We start from the raw sequence: 1,543 nt of genomic DNA on the forward strand, positions 1-1,543 counted from the left end.
AAAAAAACAAACAAACAAAAAAACACACACACACACAAAAAGAAACGGTGAGGTTGAAAGTAAGGAAAAAACAATTGTAAAAAAACAACAAAAAAAAACAAAAACGTAAACATCAAACAGCCTCCAGAAAAGCCATGTTTAGAAAAATAAATTATACTTTATAACGAGGATAACAATGAAAAAGCAAAGATAGAACCCTTAAACTTAAAGTTAAAAGTAATAGCACAAAGATTTTAAAAAGTACAGTCACAGATTTTTTTAATGGGTATTCAAAAGTAAACCCTGCATTTTCCAGTACTACCCAGAATAGGAGGAAAAAAACATAAAAGGGACCAACACAATTGGCTCTCTCTCTTTTCCTTTTTAATCAGGAAAAGGGAAGGGCCAAGAAAAAGAAATGTTGAGAGAGAGAGAGAGAGAGAGAGAGAGAGAGAGAGAGAGAGAGAGAGAGAGAAAGGGGGAGGGAGGGAGGAGGGGACAGATAGAGAGAAAAACAACACAACATCCACTGTTCCCTGTTACTGGCTTCTGAGTTTCGACAGCAGGATCTCATTTTTACGGCATTCCTCCTTGAAGTCCTTGACAGTCTTAAAGTAGAGTCGCTGTTTTTCAATGAGGTCTAAGTGATGGTCGCTCAACTGGTCACGCTTCATCTTCTCCTCTTGCCGCTTCTTCTCCGCCTGTTACAAAGGGAATAGGTAGGGGAACACAGGTGATAGCTGAATTATTTCAAGTCTAAATGAAAGATTTAAAGATAACTGTATCCTGCTCACATTAACATTTCCTTGGAAATAATGTTCAGTTTTTTTAAGAAATCATGTCACACATGTGAAATGCCCAAAGCTGTAATATATTCCTTTTACGATCATCAACAATTTCATCTTCACTAGAGAGAGGGATGAGGGTTGTTTCTTCTCATTTTAAAATGTAAATAAATACCATGATGTATAATTGAATATGGAACTAATTCTGACACAGTTTCATTTCAACACAAATCTCTCTCTCTCTCTCTCTCTCTCTCTCTCTCTCTCTCTCTCTCTCTCTCTCTCTCTCTCTCTCTCTCACTCTCTCTCTCTCTCTCCCTCCCTCCCTCCCTAGTTTTTTAGTTTAGTAGAGGTTTCACAGCGCTCACAACAGCTTAAGGTCATATGAGCGACAAGTGGTGGATGTCAACAGAGAAGTCCTTAGAGGGAATCAGACTTACTCTGCTCACCTCTCTAACTTCAACAGCACAAAGTCTGCTTCGACTATCAAGGCACCCCGGAAATAGTGGGTCACAAGAGGAAAAATGACAACAGTAAGGATTAGGAAAAAGAAAGCAGCAGTTCCCTGATGTAGATCAGGCACAGTTATGAGCGTGACATTGATGAATCAGCCCATTTACAATTCTACTGTGCATGAACGAGAAATGTTCCCCCTTTGGGAATGGCTTAAAGACACTTCAGTCAGTGGCACCGCCCCGGGGGTTGTTGCATCTCTCTCACACACAAACACACACATATACAAAAACAAACACAAACACACACTACACACACACACACAC

General features: G+C 39.6%; 1 protein-coding gene across 1 annotated transcript in view; it reads right to left on the reverse strand.

Annotated features, from left to right (window-relative positions):
* Window positions 1-439: 439 nt before the first annotated feature.
* The window catches only part of LOC101860059 (coiled-coil domain-containing protein 93), a gene marked incomplete in the record, with an annotated part of 31,200 nt that continues 30,096 nt past the window's right edge, over window positions 440-1,543 (reverse strand). The window contains 1 exon segment of the mRNA XM_005089281.3: window positions 440-680. Coding sequence (XP_005089338.2) covers window positions 519-680 — 162 coding nt within the window.

This window comes from Aplysia californica, unplaced genomic scaffold, assembly GCF_000002075.1.
Source record: "Aplysia californica isolate F4 #8 unplaced genomic scaffold, AplCal3.0 scaffold00004, whole genome shotgun sequence".
NCBI lineage: Eukaryota > Metazoa > Mollusca > Gastropoda > Aplysiida > Aplysiidae > Aplysia > Aplysia californica.